Raw genomic sequence first — 17,025 nt, 5'->3', positions numbered from 1 at the left:
CTTAAGAGACAGCGAGAATGATATAGTAACAAAAACTCAGAGCAAGAGCCGAGGGGTGTGACTGCTGTATTTGGATGCAATACTACGAAATTAAATATGGCAAGGAAAAGAAGATAACCTACCTCCTGTTATTCTGTCACGATTGCTTTCATGTGAAACCATATGCTGTCCGAGGATGGCATAAAATAGATTCCTAATTGAAATTTAGAAATTTGAAGGCATATGATGTATTCGTCTGACGCGTCCCAGTGGCGGGTGGATACCGCTGGGAAAGTTCACCGTTTTAGAATGGACCTAAAATAATTTGAGTTTGTGATGGTGATCAGCTGGCAAATGCGATTTTGCTAATTTTAGCAGGCAACACTACTGAATTCGTACATAGGTGTATTATAAAATATATATAGTAAAACCCCAATGATGATGGAGCATGAGAGAAGGAAGAAAAAGCAGGCAAGATAAAAAGTTGTGCAGCAAACATCGAGGATGATGATCAGCGTAAGCGAATAGCATAAGCGACCGAACGAGAAAGCAAGTGAGAAAGTGAAGGAGTAACTGAGCGAACGAACGACACAAACGAACAAACGAGTGAGAGAGTAAACGAGCTACAATTCCCCCCTCCTTTCCAGCCGTCCCCGCAGCGCTGTTACACGGTAGCACCCAAGTTACAGATAATAAGGAGCAACAGGCAACTTCTATGAAATAGTAAATACAACGGTGAAACACGTCTATGGCTCCCCAGGTAGCACAAAAGAGATACGTAACGTTTTCGTAGCGTTTATCCAAGACGATAAAAACGGGTTAAAGAAGACACGAATGAGATAACTTCGGCGGGAAAACGTCGTATATCTCTGCTAATGTCCGGCTTAATTACTTTCTTGAGACGATCTAGAACAGGTCTGCAAGACGTATTCGAAAAGCTGGTCTAGAAATAGGATTGGGAAAGACACAAGTAATCCCTTTGCCAAAACTATTCGTAACCAATTTCTAAACGTTTTTAGGAGGTTATCAAAAAGCTGGTCTAGAAGTGGTCTTGAAAGGTTTACGATCATCTGAAGCTAATTTTCGCGGGTGACGGGTGCGATCAGACATCGTTGTCCAAAACACGCGTTTAGTTTCGCCTCACGCGACTGGCCTATGCCGCGCAGATGTCGTCAGCCGCACCCGTCGGCACGGTCTAGGCCAATCGCGTGAGGTGAAACTGATCGGGCGTTTCGAACAACGATCTCCAATCACGCCGCAGATGAGTAGAAGCGTCGTGTTGACTGTAAGAGCCATGGCGCAGTGCCAAGCACTGTTCCCCGCATGGCCGGCGTATCCTCTACCAAGTCCCACGAAAATAAGCCTGTTAGGAATAATGAATCCTTAATACCACCTTTAGTAAGCTACGATGCTTACAACCAAAATGGGAATGACATCCTGCAAAGAACAAATGGTCACGACTTGGCAGGCGGCAAGACCGAGCCCTTCATGCCAAAAGTGAATGAAATGAGAACATTGTGACCAAGCAAAAACACTTTATTAAAATGTAATGCTTATGCAAGCTTCGAACAAACTGTGTGAGAAATGCAAATAGAAGTAAAAGTACATCAACAATGACAAAAGTCGCAGAAAGGATTCGTAATGAACTCGAAAGTGAACATTCACTAGCACATAAACAAAATTCCAAGTACACATACAAAAATGAACAGAAGAACCTGGAGTGTACTAAAGTTTCTCATTTATCATAGTAAAGAGCACGTGCTATTAGATGGACTAGAGTTATGCAGAAGTGACATTCGGAGCGAATGGAAGTAGACTGAAAAATGCAAGAGTATGAGTCGGATGGTAACTGCCTCCAAGCAATGTTACCAATCAGCTAGAAGCTTGAAAAGAGCACAAAAAGAAATACCACCGCATACCATCATAAAATAATCCTGTGACAGAAATAAAAAAATGGGAACAATGCAAAATTGGAAATATCGCCTTTAGGATATATCAAAGAAGGTAATGGCGAGAAACATAACCATACAAGAAAAGCAATAAAGTGAAATTAGTACAGAATACTTAAACGGGGGATTCAGTGTAACAAGTGAACACTACTGTAGTACAGCGAACGATGAGACAGTAATGCTGCATCTTGCCACTCCAGAACGTGAGAAATGAATATGCAAGCCTCATATTAGTAATTTACATAAACATGGAAATAAACTGGAATGAACTGGAAGCTACATTTGTGTAACAAAGGAAGCAATGGTCGTAATAAATAGTAAGTGTTTTATCTAAAAAACCTAGTACAAGAGGCAAAGTTGTACCTCTCTGGCAAAGACAAAGTTGCAACGAATAATTTGCAAACCAGCAAATACATTAATTAGCACACTGACATGTCACACTTTGCGCACATCTTCAGTCTCCTAAAGTAAAAAAAAAAGCACTCTGAATGAGAAAAACGTTTAACACATGTAGCCCAGAGCAAATTCTTTGCCAGTTCACCCACACTTTCACATCCAAAAACATTTGCCACAAAGTCCAGGCACAGTTCCACTGATGTTTACCAATTCACCCCCACTTTCACGTCCAAAAATATTTGGCACACAGTCGAGGCAGAGCTTCATAGATAAACAGCTTGAGCGCACCCTACTGATTATTCTGCAGTCCCGCCGGAAATAGAACTGCCGCACAAGCTGGTAGTGGTTTAAATGTAGACACACTTGCTGCCCTGGACAGGTATGCTCAGATATCTGCACTGGTGCTCCGTTTTGTGAAGTAGACACATTGATGCACTACGCTGGTAGTTGAAATGCTTTGAATGCACAAGTATTGGCTTCACCAGAAAGACTTGCCCACATACCACCACTGGCATATATATGCACTTGCTCTTCACTCAGTAGCATTGAACTTAAAGTGTTCCCTATGTGGGAGCCATGTGTAAAACCGGCGTCACGCGACCACTCTCGATCGCCATCACGCCCTATCCGGATCGAAATTATCAATGCGACTGGCTCACTGTCGTAGCTTGCGCAAAGGAGCCAATCACGACCGAGAAATTCAATTTGTAACTGATTGGATAGCGGTTAAAAGAGCCCCGTGTGAAACCGGTATCAAATAATGCACAGGCGTACGCTAGGAAAATGTGTTGCACAAGGACAAAGAACTGCGGCATGCCCTGCTGTGCGAAGCGCGCGAACAGAACACATATAAAAAAAAACCGCGCGAGCGCTTCGCAAACTCCACGCGCACACATTGCACCCGCACGAACTCGGCAGGCCGCCGACTAAGTAAAGCGCGAAGGGCGCACAGCGTACATTCCGACACATGTCCCAAACGGCAAACAATCGTACTACCTGAAGCATACTCGACTCACGTACGCAGTATCCACAAGCGAGTTATGCAGCGTACATGCTGCATCCATTCGCCAAGTAGTAAAATTGATAACAAGCACAAAGCTACAAGGGACTCAATACATTAATACCATTTGAGGCGTCAAATAAAATAGAGTTGGGCCGTTTCATATATTGGACACAATATATGGACACAAGTGGTACCCCGTAAGACCATGAAATACCGCTCACGTGGGTAAAGGGGGCGAAAACACAATCGAGAACCTAAAGCGTAAACGATAAAAGCACGGTATATATGGTGCACGCAAAATTCTTTAAGTGCGCTGTAGCGCGAGGGAAGAAAATAGGGCGAGCACTTGACCTCACCTTTTGGGATACCGTACTAGTACTGAATCATAAAAAAAAGCCTGTTTGAACCAGTTATCTTGTCTGCAACAATCTTGCTAAACGGGAGACTAAAATACCACGATGACGGCTCTATTGCGGAGATTGGCAAGGTGCGCAGCAATTTTGCCATCTTTCTTCGCATTCTGCAAAATGCTTTCTTGTTAGGATCACGCATAGTGGCCGATCCCGACGCTAGGGACACACAGGCACGATTTCTTCCCTCTAACTTTCGTCCTTATACTGCCCTTAACGCCTGAATTACGCGTCAGTGAAAAGGCGCCTCAAATAACATGACAACGAACTTGAAGAGCTGATTAGTGCCCTCCACTCGGCGCCTTGCAATTGAAAACACTACTGAATTCGAAATTAAAACTACACAAACAGATCGCACAACCCAAACTAATCACAGAATGTCGTTTTCTTGACGGCAAAACACTGCAACACTTACATGACAAAGGGCAGCGGCAGCACATTCAGAACAGCCGCAAACATACCACAGCGCAATGCAAGTGCGATAACGCAACTATGCCAGGCTTCACGAATAACGTGGCCGCCATGGTCCGATAACAATTGAAAACACTACTGATTTCCGAATTAAAACCACACAAACAATTTCGCACAACCGAAACTAATCACAGAATATCGTTTTCGTGACAGCAAAACACTGCAACACTTACATAGCAAAGAGCAGCGGCAGCACATTCAGAACAGCCGCAAACACACCACAGCGCAATGCGAGTGCGGGGACGCGACGACGCCATGACGACGCGACTATGCCCGGCTCGCCCGGCATCACGAATCACGTGGCCACCTTGGTCACATGATAACTAAAGAGATAGAGCGAGTCATATGAAGTCGTTTTCAAAACGTATTCACCCCTCGTTTTTAAGCTGCCTGGCTTCCAACGTTATCCAAACGTATTCACCCCTCGTTTTTAAGCTATCTTCATGGTTATATTGCACTCAGTTTTACAAAGACGATATTAAGAAAGGACAGGACGTGGACGGACGTAGCGCAAACTACCAACTGTTTAATAATGTTAAAAAACGCGCTTATATACAAGGAGATATGGCGCGAGGGGGGGGGGGGTGTAAAAGATATGACAAGATCACGGAATGTGATCATGGTTCGGGTCAGGCATACATGGTTCACTGGCACCCGTTGGAACCATGTATGCCTGACCCGAACCATGATCACATTCCGTGATCTTGTCATATCTTTTACACCCCCCCCCCTCGCGCCATATCTCCTTGTATATAAGCGCGTTTTTTAACATTATTAAACAGTTGGTAGTTTGCGCTACGTCCGTCCACGTCCTGTCCTTTCTTAATATCGTCTTTGTAAAACTGAGTGCAATATAACCATGAACGTTCACCAACTAGCCCCCTTTATTGCTTTACTAAATTAAGCTATCTTGTTTGGAACGTCTTTGATGCGTCGATTTTGGTCAAAAATTCGCTTCAGACGTTGAATCCCTTAATACGACGTTTTCAAGACTTTGTGTGCTACCTGGGTCATGTCACATTTTTATGTTTTTTAAGCTCTGATTCCCGGACTGCGGATAAAGTTGTAAAAGCAACAGTGGAAGAACGAATTTTGTATTCTACGAGAAGTTGCTATCGAGAGGTGAGTACAAAATATAATTTTGTAAAGCCACAAATCCTGACTACTGGAGCATGATGTGGACTTGATACGGCAAATCGAACTACTCTTTTGAGAGGACTATTTGTAATAAAACAAAGCATGCAGTCTAACCAAACTAAGAATTCCTGTTCATTTTCAAAACGTCGCGCATATGCATCATTATTCTAGATGAAAAAATAAACAATGTCAAGAAAACAGGCTGCATGCGCGAGTATGTGGATGTAAGCCAATGATAATTTGAAAATATCGATAAACTTCTCTCGCGCCTCTGTTTCCTCTCTAGAACAATATGGTCAATAGTATAATCCCAATAGTTTCTCATATATCAGAGGCAAAACCGGCCACTGATGCTGCCGGCTGTCTCCGTAGATCCACCAGTGCCCCTTGCCAACAATATTAATCATGGCTCGATCTTGCGAGCGACTTTTCTTCCGCACCTTTAGAATAAAATGACCCACCCACGCTCATCATGTTCCACGGTACCGTGCACCACCACCTAAATTTCTAGCTCTTTCGACTCTATCGGGTCGCACGCACTCGTGCTGACTTGTCCAGCACATTTGCATTTACTGTCGTCACAGTTACCGTTTCATATTTTCATTGCTACCACTTTAACTTATCCGCTCCGCATGTTGGCGATAACAAAGCTCGAGCCGACCCCAACCACCGGAGTATTCGAGAAGGCTCACATTTTTCCAGGCGGGCCGAGAGCTCCGAATTATTTCCTGCACAAGGTCATCTGTTACCAATCATAGTTTCTCGCGTTTTTTCGACTCCACAATAACGACTCTCTAATTATATCGTGCACCGCTACTATGTGGGAGACCCCACGAATGTGTGTTCTTGGTCCGAGGATGTGATAGTTGATAAAATAAAAGGAGCCGTGCGCAACATTCTAAATGTTGGGATTAGCGTAACTACTACGTCATCAATAAATGTGCATCTATGACACTGTCAAAATAGCGTGTTGTAGAGAAATCGTGTCAAGAAATCGTGTTGTAGTGACTGTGAAGAACACAGTGTCAAAACTGATTTTTTCTAGGGGCGTGGGCAAATTTCTCCCTACTTAGTTGGCTCTGAAGCGATCGGCAGCACGAAAGTCACTTTACTTGCAGCTGCAGCCGCACTCCCTCACGCCAGCGTTCTGATAGCGTGTCCGTGGTCATCAAGTGAGATGCGTGCCCGTGTGCCTGCGCACGCGTGACACCATGCTTTTTAATTTGGTTAGTCAGCGAATGTTTACAAGATTACACGGCAGACAAAACTTCCATTCTTACTCCTTATAGCTGTCTCGTAATTTGGTATTGCAATTCAGTCATCCACCACCGCCGCCAGCTCACCCATATGTAGCCGAGTGCCACTATCCAAGGAAGACAGACGTATGGCGCGTCCCCGACCACCGCCCACTGTACTATCACGCTAGAGAAGCGGGGCACGTCTACCGACGATGCCCATTCTGAGAGGTGGGAATGCGCGGGTTGGGTGTGATTGCGCCGTGTCCACAGCTTTGTAAGCGGCCACGTGACATCACCGACTACATCGCTGCAACGCCGAGGAGACCCCGATGACCTTTGTGTTCATCTCTGCCAGGACCCTACCTGCCGCTGCAGCGCCGAACAAACACTGGCCCAACTGAGGGCTGGCCCGTAAGCCCCTAACCGGAAAGCTCAAAACACCTACCGATGGGGGTTGCAGTTGCTCTACGTCGAGTTGATGAAGATCCTGCACCGCCGACTATGACGCTTCAAGATCTATTTCGACAATGTAGCAATGACGCGCCGCCATCCCAACGAAGCCTGGAAGCCAAGATTGTGTCAGCGAAAGAGCACCTGATGACGCGAGCTACCAGCCGCAGGTCAGCGCGACGCAGCCGTAATCCGACGCCATGACCTAAATGCAACGGGAGGCAAAGGTCCATAGACCTCAAGGTGCTTCTCGACAGCTACGAAGTCACCACGCTTCTGGACACTTGAGCCGACTACTCCGTCACCAATCGATTATTCGCCATCAAGTTGAAGAAAGTCAAGACTGCATGGGAAGGCCCTCAAATTCGGACAGCTGGAAACACCTTATAACACACACTGGAATCTGCACATCAAGAATTACAGCGGATGACCGGACCTACGCTGCGACGTTCGTTGTCCTCCAACAGTGTTCGCGTGGCACAATTCACAGCATGGACATTCTGAACCAACAGAGCGCAATCATCGATCTGAGGTCGAAGTTTATACCGCCGTTCACAGACCAAGAGATAAAGATGGAGAGGCCCTCGAGTTGGCGTGCCTTGATCGTACTTGAGCACCAAGTAAGCAACCCGCTTCGCTCCTGCGTTGTCATTTCCGTCGGCAGCTAAACAACCGCAGACCTAGAAGTCGAACGTGCTCGAACGTGTAATTTGCGTCACAAGAGAGATCGCTTGACTACACGGATGGAAAGCCAAGGTGATGCTGACGAGCTTTAACCACTAGTTGAAGCACATCAACAAGGGCAAGACGATTGCATACATCGAAAAAATAATGCAAACCACTGCATCAATGCGCTTGCCCCCGCGGATTCTGTCGCATCTACCTCGAGGACCATGGTTCCCAAGCCACACTTCGAGAGAAATTCAAGTCTCCACACTGATAAGCAACAACAGCTTAGATGTCTCCTCCATTGATACCAAGACTGTTTTGCGAAGTGATCGGGGATTCGACAAGTTGCAAACACAAGTTGCAAAGCATCGCATAATAACCGAAGAGTGCGCTCGGCTACTCCACCGGAGTGCTTACCGCGTTTCGACGTGGGAACGTGAACCCAGAAGGCAACAAGTTGACGAAATGTTGCCCGACGACATCATCCAACCACCGAAAAGGCCGAGGGCATCTCCTGTAGTCTTAGTGTAGAAAAAAGACAGAATCCTGCGTTTTTGCGCGATCATCGTCGACTGAAGAAGATCACGAAGGACGTATACCCACTCCACCGGATGAACGACGCAAAACTGCTAAATAGTTCTCGTCGATGGGTCTTAAGACTGGCTACTGGCAAATAGAAGACAACGAGAGGTTCCGCGAAAAGACCGCTTTCATCAAGCCAGACGGTATCATTGAGTTCAAGATCATGCCATTGTGGCTGTGCTCGGCGCATCAAATGTTCCAGCGCGTGAAGGTGACTGTGTTAGCAGGATTGAAGTGACAGATGTGTCTTGTTTACTTGGGTGACGTCGTCTTCTTCAACGGCACTTTCGACAACACATTAAGCGGCTTGCGACAATACTAGAGGCCATGAATTCATCAAGGCTGGCACGAAAACATGCCGCTTCATTTACGATGAGCTCCTGTACCTGGGCCATGTCATCAGCGAATCTGGAGTTCACCCCGACCCGCAGAAGGCAGTGCATAGATTCCTTGGCATGTGCGCCTATTACAGGCGTTTCGTCAAGGACTTTTCACGCGTCGCTGATCCACTGACACTCCAAACTAAATGTGATGTGGAGTTGAAGTGCGAAACGCCGCAGGCCGACGCATTTTAACATCTCCAACAACGCATGCAGTCGGCACTGGCACTTGTGCAATTTGACGAGGACGCCAATACAGAAATGCACACTGACGCCATTAGCCTAGGCTTCGGTGCCATTCTAGTCAAGGAGAAAGACCGATTGAACGGGTGATAGCTTACGCTAGCCGGTCGCCGTCAAAAGTAGAAGGCAATTATTCTGTAACCAAAAAGGAATGCCTCGCCATCATTTGGGCTACAGCGAAATTTCACCCTCACCTAAATGTCAGGGCGTTAAAAGTCGTAAGCGACCACCACGCGTTGTGTTGGCTAACAAATTGAAGGACCCTGCAGGAGGCCTGGTACGGCGCAACCTCTTAAAGGACTCTGCATGAGGCCTGGTGTGGTAGAACCTAAGAATAGGAGAAGAAGACATCATCGTTACCTACAAGTCCGGACGAAAACGTTCTGATGAGGACTGCCTGTCTCGCCCTCTCATGAACACGGCGCCCCAAGATGACCAAGACGAGCACGCCTTTCTAGGTACAATACGTGCAGACGACTTTGCCGAGCAGTAGCGAGTGGACCGAGAGCTCAGATGCCTTGCTGAGTACATGCAAGACAAGATCAACATTGCCCCGAATGTGTTTAGGCGCGGGTTGTCTTCCTTTTTCTTACGAAACTGCGTCCTGGTGAACAAGCTTTCGCCATTGCGTGCAAATTACCTTCTGGTTGTGCCCGCAGCACTCCGGTGAGAAATGCGGCCCGCCCGGCACCGCTGCCTGTTGTAACTGAAAATTGTGTAATCTGATAGCATAGATGTGTGGCGCGAACAATGCAATATTTTCTAGAAGACATGCGGGCACACGCGATTAATCTGGAACCTTCTATGGCCCAAGTATAGAAGTTGATGATCATACTTCGACCATCGCCGACCATGTTCGCTGCTCTTAACTTGCTTGCTTTTGTGTGCACAAGTCCGGCCAATAAAAAGTTTTGTCATTCACCGTTTTAGCGCTGTATTATTCACCGTCACTACTATGTAACAATAAGTACAATTGACAATATCGAAAAACCTTATGTTCTGCAAGAAGCAATATGACTCCAAGCATTTGTGATTTGCCTCATGTGTTTATTGCTTGCAGACGTGCTCTGGGGGCAGCTGCCCCACCAAGGGGTGCAGATGTCCAGGTCTGTTATCAATGATCTTTGGAAGAAGGAACTGTTACTGAGATGGATACCTGCTTTGCCCCTATTTCATGAGCAATTGAATAAAATTAATATTTTGGCACTTTGTACTATTGTTTTATTTATTGCGCGATATAACCATTCTGTGGCCTGATCCAGGCTTATAAGCTAAGGACATCAGCTATGTGAGCGTGAATTCAGTAGTCTACAGATTTATACACAAGAAGAAGATTTCCTTAATGTGACAGAGAACAGTCGAAATATCGAAAACAGTCTTCGTTGTACTATGTGACAGAACGCCGTCTAAAGGCATGAATGGTTCGCATGGTATGTTGTGGTTATCATTACTCAGCATCGTAAATACATACTTTTTCTATAAAAAAAGAATAAGTAGCAACAACTCATATTCTTGCCTCCAGCACTCATTCTGTAAGAAAACTGGCCAGTACATTGAGATATAATTAGGAGCTTCTAGGCTGTAGATTAAACAGCAAATCATTCAATGGCCTGATACGTAAACCTATTTTAGGCTGATTTTATGCCACATTTGAACCGTCCTAAGACCACATGTGATTATCTACTAAAAACCTTTGTCAATTCCAGGCTTTATCAGTCAGCCACTAAACTGAAAGAAATCAGTGCACGTGCTTATAGATCAATACCTGGGACAACATTGACCTAGATATAGGACGGCAGAAACAGATTTGTACAAGGACAGGACATTTTGGATTTTATTGATATGTTGAGTAGCATTTAAGCGTCTTTATTTCGAACATTCATGTGCTTCTTCTGGGGCATAGAGATTTTGTATTACGCTGAGGTACCTGATAATATCTTTATTTTCTTTCTGGCCTAAATCACTTTATCTTTAAAACATCGAAAGCATGAGGGCATTGGGTAATAACTCATAGTCAGTTTGAAGCAGCTTATTTTCTGGGCTGCTTTCACGAGTAGCTTTCACCAAGATGTGGCGTAAGCAGAATCCCTTGACAAAGAAATGAAATGCCACCTAATAGCTCAACAATATAAGTCGCAAGAACTACGCGACTTTAGAAATAAACTAGACAAATTCGTGCCACAAACTTTGGGATAGCGGTAATTCTCCTCAAGCACTGCGCAGTTAACCTTTACCTCGGTGGAGCACACGGCAGACACACGGTCCATGCTGCCATGAACTTATACTCCCCCGTAATCGCGATGAGCTCAGCTGAAGTATGAAGCCCTTGCAACGCATGCACTAATGTGCCCATAGGGCCACGTGATCTGTTTGTCACCATCACAGCTGTAGTGCTGCGTAGGGTAGGATGCCTGTGGATCGCTGTAGCGAATAATGGACGATATATTGGAAATACGCAATGTTCAGCACGAAAATCGTCCATAATAAGGGAGTCGTACTCACGAAAAATATTTTTAAAGGACTGTTATCGCCAAGAGCACACCTTGCATGTCTAGCGTATGCTTAGTTCACCCAAATATTTGAGGGCACCCTATACTCTAATGTTTGAGCTTTCGTATTGCTGAGGCTATCTTAAAACTCGCTATGAAGTGTACCAATTTTTCAGAAGCTAGTTCGCATGTTTTTTACCAGCGTCTATCGTCTCTGAGATTCATATATTTCAACGTGCAGTGAGGTTGTTATAAAGAAAAAAAACTTTCTGAAATTTTGACAATCAACTTACATTTACGTTTTTGTGTCCTAACGAAACACTGACTGGGTATCGTAAAGACTTGACCTCTATCACATTTGAGGGTATGGTGCGACCTATATGACAAACAAACTAATAGTAGGGGCACATACGACTTGAGGAAACACGGGTACGTTTAATGGGCTTAGTGTATTGACGCTACGCGGGTAAAAACAATAAAGAAAAAGTGTTCTTTTCGCACATGTGTATACCCGTCACACAGTAACACCAGTGTTTTATTTTTAAAAGCTTCCCTGTGGTCCGATAACGACGTCTGTGAAATTTTACTGGAAGGTCATCTGTACATTTCGAGATTACTATGCTCGCAAATAGAAGCAAGCTGAGCAGACTAATTTGTTTGTTGCTGTATTTTAAAACAACTTAAGTACCCTGAGCCATATAAGGGCAATATTAGTGGTACAAGAAAGAATGTCACTGGGGTCATTGGTTGACAAGGCTACTTGCTTTTTTCTGACAGGCCATTGCAATTGCTTGCAATATGGTTCCTACAACAACCTTGAGAAATGGTACGTGTCCTACATGTGCATCGAGTCCGGTGAAGGTAAGAAGTGCGTATGCTATAACGCAATAACATTACTGGACAAATAGTGCTAAGTTTTTCGCTCCTCCCGGACTTTAAGAACAGTGGCGCTCGTGCATGTACTCCAAAGACTAGAAGGAGCAATACTAGAGTAGACGAGACTGACATTTAAACAGCTCAAAACTTCTTTTGCGCAAGATAAAGGTGTGCTGGCGTGAAACTATTTGCTCCAAAAACTGCGATGTCCAAACCCGCCGTGGTTGCTCAGTGGCTATGGTGTTAGGCTGCTGAGCACGAGGTCGCGGGATTTCGGTGGGGGCGAAATGCGCAAACACCCGTGTACTTAGATTTAGGTGCACGTTAAAGAACCCCAGGTGGTCAAAATTTCCGGAGTCCTCCACTACAGCGTGCCTCATAATCAGAAAGTGGTTTTGGCACGTAAAATCCCATAATTAATTTTTTTAACTGCGATGTCCACACAAAGGAGCCGTACAGGTTCTGTTGCTGATAAGCCTGAAAAATGGCACATACCTCTAAAGGCACGGAACTATGGCACATACCCACAGTAGCGAATTCACAGGCAGCAATATATTTGGCAGAAAGGGACGTTGAAAGGATCGACGACAGTGTGCACATTTACATTGCAGTAATAACGTGACGTAGTTTACACAATAGCTCACAATGGTACTACAAAATATACTACACTACAATGCTAAACAATGGTACTACAAAATATACTACAAACTGTGCAATAACACTACAGAAAAAATTAAATTGCTTAAACTACGTCATTTCCCTCGTGGCATCAATTGTAGTAGAACCCTAGGCATCACCGCCAATTTGTAGGACCCACTTGGGATAGTTCAAACGTATTATGGAGCCTTACGACAATCGAGCCTTAAAGACAGCAACGGTCTCCATGCATCTGGTCGGAAGTTTGATTTACATGAGAAGTGAAATTTAAAAATTCGTTTCAGGATACTTCAGTGCAGAAAATTATCACAGAAGCCATGCAGCAGTCACGTTGGGTAGGTGGTTGCATAGATATTTTCTAAGCGAACGAAGTAGACAAAGAAATCCGTATTTAGTAAAAAAAACAAGGGAAAGCCTAATGTATCTATAGTGTGCAAATTAAATATAGGTAAATAGTAAGAGGCCCAAATACCACAAATAAAATGAAGGGTTATGCTAACCTTCAGGCCAAACCAATGTGCATCGAATTCTATAAAGCTTCGTCTTTTAACTAAATTAAAATGCTTTCTTAAACAGGGAGGGTCTTAGTGTGATAACATTAGTAAACGTGGTGATTTCGATTTCCACAACACGCAATACAACGTCATACGCAAAGAACTTGCCTACATCACAATAAAGTAAGGACAAAACGAATCTTTATCTTTTGTACTATCACAGATATATACTTACCGATGCACTGCTATAATATTTACGTTTTCATTTCTCTATTTTAACATGTTGGGTTTTACATAATTGCATCGGTTCGCCAAAGAAATTGGCCTATGCCCGCTGGGATCTTGCCTAGCTCCCCTTTGCGAGTGAATGATTTTGTCTGACGAAGAAGGCTACCAAAACGGAGAGAGAAATAAGATGCTAGATTTCACTGGGGAAGAATGTTGTGCTCACACTGGATGAGTTCAGTTTCGGAAAAAAAACCTGAAGTCTGCTTTGTTTAGGTTTTCTTAGAATAATAATAAAAAAATTGATCGCCTGGTTCCAAGCACTCCCTTCCCTTGCTATATCTGTTCTATTATTCTTCCCAACACTGGTGACCGGTGCTCCTGTGTGAGTCGCATACTCAACAAATATTAAGGGCCATGCAGGCTTTCTTTTTCTCTGTAAACTGCAAAGTTGCCCTGAATAGGTGTTGGAAAACACATGTCATTGTTTAACGGGTAGAGAGCTGAAAGCGGGCATAAAATTGTATTTTCGGCATGTGTTGGTGATAGGATCCAAAGGAGTAGGGTTGCCTATACCTCGTCGAGCCTCAAGTAAGAAAGAAAAAAATGCAAGTCCTGGGGCGCTTCGCTGTATTTAAATGTTGTTGTTGGCTTTTGCAAGCATACTCATAACAGAATTAATGCTAGAGCTGTTCGCGATGCATTAAAGAAAAAAATACCCTGCCATATATTGCCACTTGTCCTGCACTCCACACAACGGCTGTCACTGTCTGCAAATGTTCATATCGCTTTTGCTGTTTGACAAAGAGCTCAGGATGGTCGCTTTCAAATGCTGTCCGTATAAATCCTACGACTTTTAATTTTTTAGTACATACTGCTAGCCTTAACGAAGGCTTTGGTAGGAAAGGGTACATTCGTAAAAGGTAAAGATACATATATCACACATGGTCAAGCGATAGTCGTTTACAAGAGGCCTTGCCTTTGGTTTAAAAACAATATTATTCACAAACGTACAGCGACATAGACAATGCACATTCTCGGTGACAGTAGAGCACAATGTAAAAACCACAGTTCATCACGTAGCAACAAAGATATGATCAGACCATTTAGGAAAAAAAGAATCGAGGGTCGTACAATCCACAAACTCTTCTGGTGACAGATTGCATTCTGTGATGGCCTGTGGGAAGTATGAATACCGGAAGGTGTCATTGAGAAATCTACACTTCGATAATTGTTCATTGTGCTTCGTTTTTGAAATTCTAGTTATAGTGCAACAAAAACCTGCTTTTGTCTATTTTTAGAGCATTTCTCTGGAACATGAACAGGAGTTTTAGCCTAAGATATACAGCACGATCGCTAATTGTTGGGAGTCGGGCGGAGCATAGAAGTTGACTTGGGGAATTATGACGACGCTATTTATTAGAAATGAATCTGGCTGCTTTTCTTTGTACGCTCTCTAACTTCCCTATGGCACATTTAGTGTATGGGAACCAGCATATGGCGCCGTATTCTATAACGGAGAGAATGAGTGAGGCGTACGCGAGTAGTTTGGTAGAGGGTGAAGTGCATCTGAGGGAACGTTTGAGGGAAAAAAGCGCTGAGAGTGATTTTATTGCTACGTATGACAGGTGTTTGTTCCATTTTAGATCGGAAAAAATAATGATACCCAAATGCTTGTATTTTTCAAACCTTCGTAGTTCTCTTTGCTCAATTTGGTATGGAAAGGTTAATGGTGCTTTCTTTTTCGCGACTGTCATGCAAACTGTTTTTTCCCACATTTAGCGTCATCTGCCAGTCCTGACATTTCGCTATCTTTTTAAGTACGTCATTAAAAACAACCTGATCATCCTTGGTCTGTATTGCTTTATAAATAATGCAGTCATCTGCGAACATGGTTACCGTTGCGTCAATGTCATTTGCTATGTCGTTGATATAGTGGAGGAAGAGAATGGGAGCTAAAACTTCCCTGAGGCGCACCGGATAAAACTTCACTGCAGTCTGAGGATTGCCCTTCGAAACTAACGATTTGTTGACGTCGTTACAAATACGCTATTAACCATTTCGTAAGAATCCCGTATGCCAGAAACTCTTAATGTTTATGGATTAGTTTTCTATGCGATACCCGATCAAAGGCTTTCGATAGGTCACGAAAGATTATGTCTACCTGTCCGCGCTTGTCGATTGGTAATGCTAGGTCATGAATAGCCTCTAGTAATTGAGGTGTTGTAGACAAACCACTCCTAAATCCATGTTGGTTAGGGTTAAATAGAGAACTACTTTCAACAAAAGTTACTATTTGTTTTAGTATGGAATGATTAAAAATTTTTCCAGCTGAAACCGGAACCGGAATGCCGCTATACGATCGGCGCCAGGATTTCTGCGTTTGCGTCCGTCACTTTACACCGGAAGATTACTAACGCAATAGCGTTTCATGAGTAAGATATTAGGGTAAACGCAAGTGGAGAAGAAAGGGCCTGGCCGTTTGACCGTGTCGTTTCATGGGATGAGCAGAAGCGCAAATGCGAATGGTCTGCACGGTGCAGCCACCTGGTGGCACAGCGCTCAATCACACAGTAGGAGAGGCTAACTGTATTCTTTACTGCTTGTTTAATGGTTAACCTGTTGTTTTTTGTAAATGTTGTAATTGTTTTACACTTGCTTAGAGCAATATTAACGTTTTGTTTGGGCGATTAATCTCTGCGCCAGCAGATGGTTGGACCGTGCAGACCGATCATGCCGCTCAGGCTCGTATACGCTGTTCCTTCATCAGCTTGAGTTTATGCCTCCAGCCATCCGTCGAAACGCTCAGCTCGCCTGTGGTTACCGGAATGCCAGACACTTTCGGCGTTGTAAAAGAATTCTCGCAACGCACGCTGCTTCGATAGCTCTCGCCTGGGCTCGACTGCTGAGCAGCTGGCGGAGACATTGGAAAGGCTTCACGCTCTCGCTTTTAGAGAATCGGAAGTTGACAGCACGACGTCCCATCATGACGCAGAGCCAGTGAACGCGGAGCTTAGCCCCGATCACTCGGCGAACGAGTTGAGGAGAAAAAGCACAACAATGGAGGAGGGTAGCTTGTAATCGTCCATAGCTCTCTTAATATGAGACGTTTCACACAAGTTGTGGTGCGAATGATTAACTTTAGCTATACCCTACGCGCCTGCAAAATTTGTCCATGCCGTTTCAGGGGCTCTTTAAGTGTGCCTTCAGTGCTACCGAGCCGAACAGCTCCTTTATAGGCCGTTTACTAAACTACTTGCTCTCAATTGCCGCAATTATAAGCTCGAACGTAGGCAAGTTGATGTATTTTTGACGATAGCCATCCCCTTTACTTGTTTAGGTAGCCACTTTCTATTCTGAATCGTTCATGTAACAGA

At 44.3% G+C, this 17,025-nt stretch overlaps 1 protein-coding gene across 9 annotated transcripts in view; it reads left to right on the top strand.

Annotated features, from left to right (window-relative positions):
* The window catches only part of LOC135904224 (uncharacterized), a 107,277-nt gene that overhangs the window by 79,435 nt on the left and 10,817 nt on the right, over positions 1-17,025 (top strand). For 4 of the 9 annotated variants that reach the window (XR_010565050.1, XR_010565051.1, XR_010565045.1 and 1 more), the window contains 2 exons: positions 5,246-5,330; positions 9,968-10,113. Coding sequence is in view for 1 of the 9 variants with exons in the window: in XM_070527903.1 (XP_070384004.1) it covers positions 12,174-12,257 (84 nt within the window). In the remaining 8 variants the exon portion in view is untranslated. Of the gene's footprint in view, positions 1-5,245; positions 5,331-9,967; positions 10,114-12,173; positions 12,258-17,025 lie in introns of those variants that run through there. The other 5 variants (XR_010565047.2, XR_010565052.2, XM_070527903.1 and 2 more) reach the window with 3 other exon arrangements.

This window comes from Dermacentor albipictus, chromosome 10 (genome assembly GCF_038994185.2).
Source record: "Dermacentor albipictus isolate Rhodes 1998 colony chromosome 10, USDA_Dalb.pri_finalv2, whole genome shotgun sequence".
NCBI classification, from domain to species: domain Eukaryota; kingdom Metazoa; phylum Arthropoda; class Arachnida; order Ixodida; family Ixodidae; genus Dermacentor; species Dermacentor albipictus.
Note: the sequence above shows the minus strand (reverse complement) of the source record. Positions and strands in the feature narration are given on the sequence as shown.